Below are 1,867 nucleotides of genomic sequence, written 5' to 3' on the forward strand. Positions count from 1 at the left end.
AAAATAAACTACTAACTTAAAAAAGAGAATATTTCATGGGCATGGTATGTGTGATTTTACAAGAAATTACTCTTAAGCAATCCACATTTTGCACCACGAGATATGTGGCTATTTTAATTTTTCATACTTAATTGCATAAGGAGCAGGTGCATTGTGAAAAGAAAAATACAGTGTAACACAAAGTTGTTTAATACATAAATTAACTACTCTTTCACTACAATTTTTCCATAAAATTTTTGAAGCACCCTTGTATTTCAGGAAGAAGATTGGTAAAAAAAAATTCGGGAAAGGAAAATTGAAAAGAATGCATTGAGATACTAGAGATAACACTCTGTACAATAGGTAAATCATTGAAAATGGTCACAAAAGTTGCAATAAAAAACCACAGTGGACAGACTATGCAAGTTCTGCTCCTCCAATCTGATAAAATTCTACTGTCTGGCTCTGAGGCTTGGAACCCTGCAGTCCTAGACTCTTCTTTAGTTCCAATGCCATGGGTTCTTCTACAGCTCATGGACCAGGAGTTTCTCCAGAGCCCTCTTCATGTCTGTGTTCCTCAGACTGTAGAAGAAGGGGTTCAGCATGGGGGTGACCACAGTGTACATTACTGTGGCCATGGCAGTGGAGACTGAGCTGGGGGCAGAACGAGCACTGAGGTACACACCTATGCTCGTGCCATAAAATAAGGAGACGATGGAGAGGTGAGAGGCACAGGTGGAGAACGCCTTATATTTCCCCTGAGCTGAGGAGATTGCACAGATGGAAGATATGATCTTAGAGTAGGAGTAAAGGATGCCAGCCAGGGGACCCCCACCCAGCAGCACTGCAGTACAAAATGTCATCATGTCATTAAGAAAAGTGTCAGAACAGGCGCTGTGGATCACCTGACTCAGTTCACAGAAAAACTGGGGGATTTCCAGGTTTGCACAGAAGGACAGCCGCAGCACCAGTAGGCTGTGTGACAGCGCAGTTAGGGCATTGATGACCCAGGACACCAGCACCAGCTGCACACAGAGCCGGGGGTTCATGATGACTGTGTAATGCAGGTGGTGACAGATGGCCACAAACCTGTAATAGGCCATCACAGCCAGGAGAAGGTCATCCAGCCCTGCAAAGAGTATGAAGAAGTACATCTGGGTGATGCAGCCTGCATAGCTGATGGCTTTGCTCTGTGTCTGGATGTTCACCAGCATCTTGGGGACGGTGGTGGAGGTGAAGCAGATGTCCATCAAGGACAGATTGGAGAGGAAGAAGTACATGGGTGTGTGGAGGTGGGGGTCTGAGAGGATGGCCAGGATGATGAGTAGGTTCACAGCCACAGTAACCAGGTACATGGAGAGGAAGAGTCCAAATATGAGGGGCTTCAGTGCTGGGTCCTCTGAGAAACCCAGGAGGAGGAATTCTGGAGGTCGGGTTTCATTTCTTGGTTCCATGAAGTGTCACTATCAATAAAAAGAAAAATAACATGAGGAATAGTCACACAAACAGACATTAGCAGTAAGTGGGAATTCAAAATCCATATTTTCCAGTTGAGAATATAGCATCTGTATTTTTGGTTGGAACTGTTCCAGATCAGGCAGCTTCTACTGCCATCTCTGACCAAGAATTTCTGTCCCACCCTCAATCTTTCCCCAAGACATCAAGTATTTCTCAGTTTTGATGGAAAACCCTGTAGTACTTTGAAAATTATCAATTGAGGTCTTCCCATAGCCAAGAGTTCCCTTGTGTCTACTCAATGAGCCTGGGAACCCCTGCTCTGAGCCTGGCTCCCATTCCACACAAGACACACACTCACCTAGATGGGCTAACAGAGCTGCTTCCTCTGTTGTGTCAGCTCCATGTCCTGCTAACACAGCCACACCAAGGA

General features: G+C 45.2%; 1 protein-coding gene across 1 annotated transcript; it reads right to left on the reverse strand.

Annotated features, from left to right (window-relative positions):
- Positions 1 to 503: 503 nt before the first annotated feature.
- LOC133749083 (olfactory receptor 7A17-like) lies at positions 504 to 1,433 on the reverse strand. The gene has a single exon (XM_062178233.1). It carries the CDS (start codon positions 1,431 to 1,433, stop codon positions 504 to 506), a length of 930 nt encoding a protein of 309 aa, XP_062034217.1.
- Between the last annotated feature and the right edge of the window lie 434 nt (positions 1,434 to 1,867).

This window comes from Lepus europaeus, chromosome 20 (assembly GCF_033115175.1).
Source record: "Lepus europaeus isolate LE1 chromosome 20, mLepTim1.pri, whole genome shotgun sequence".
NCBI classification, from domain to species: domain Eukaryota; kingdom Metazoa; phylum Chordata; class Mammalia; order Lagomorpha; family Leporidae; genus Lepus; species Lepus europaeus.

Coding starts and splice junctions, on each gene's coding strand:
- LOC133749083 (XM_062178233.1), bottom strand. CDS start 1,433: ATGGAACCAAGAAATGAAACCCGACCTCCAGAATTCCTCCTCCTGGGT.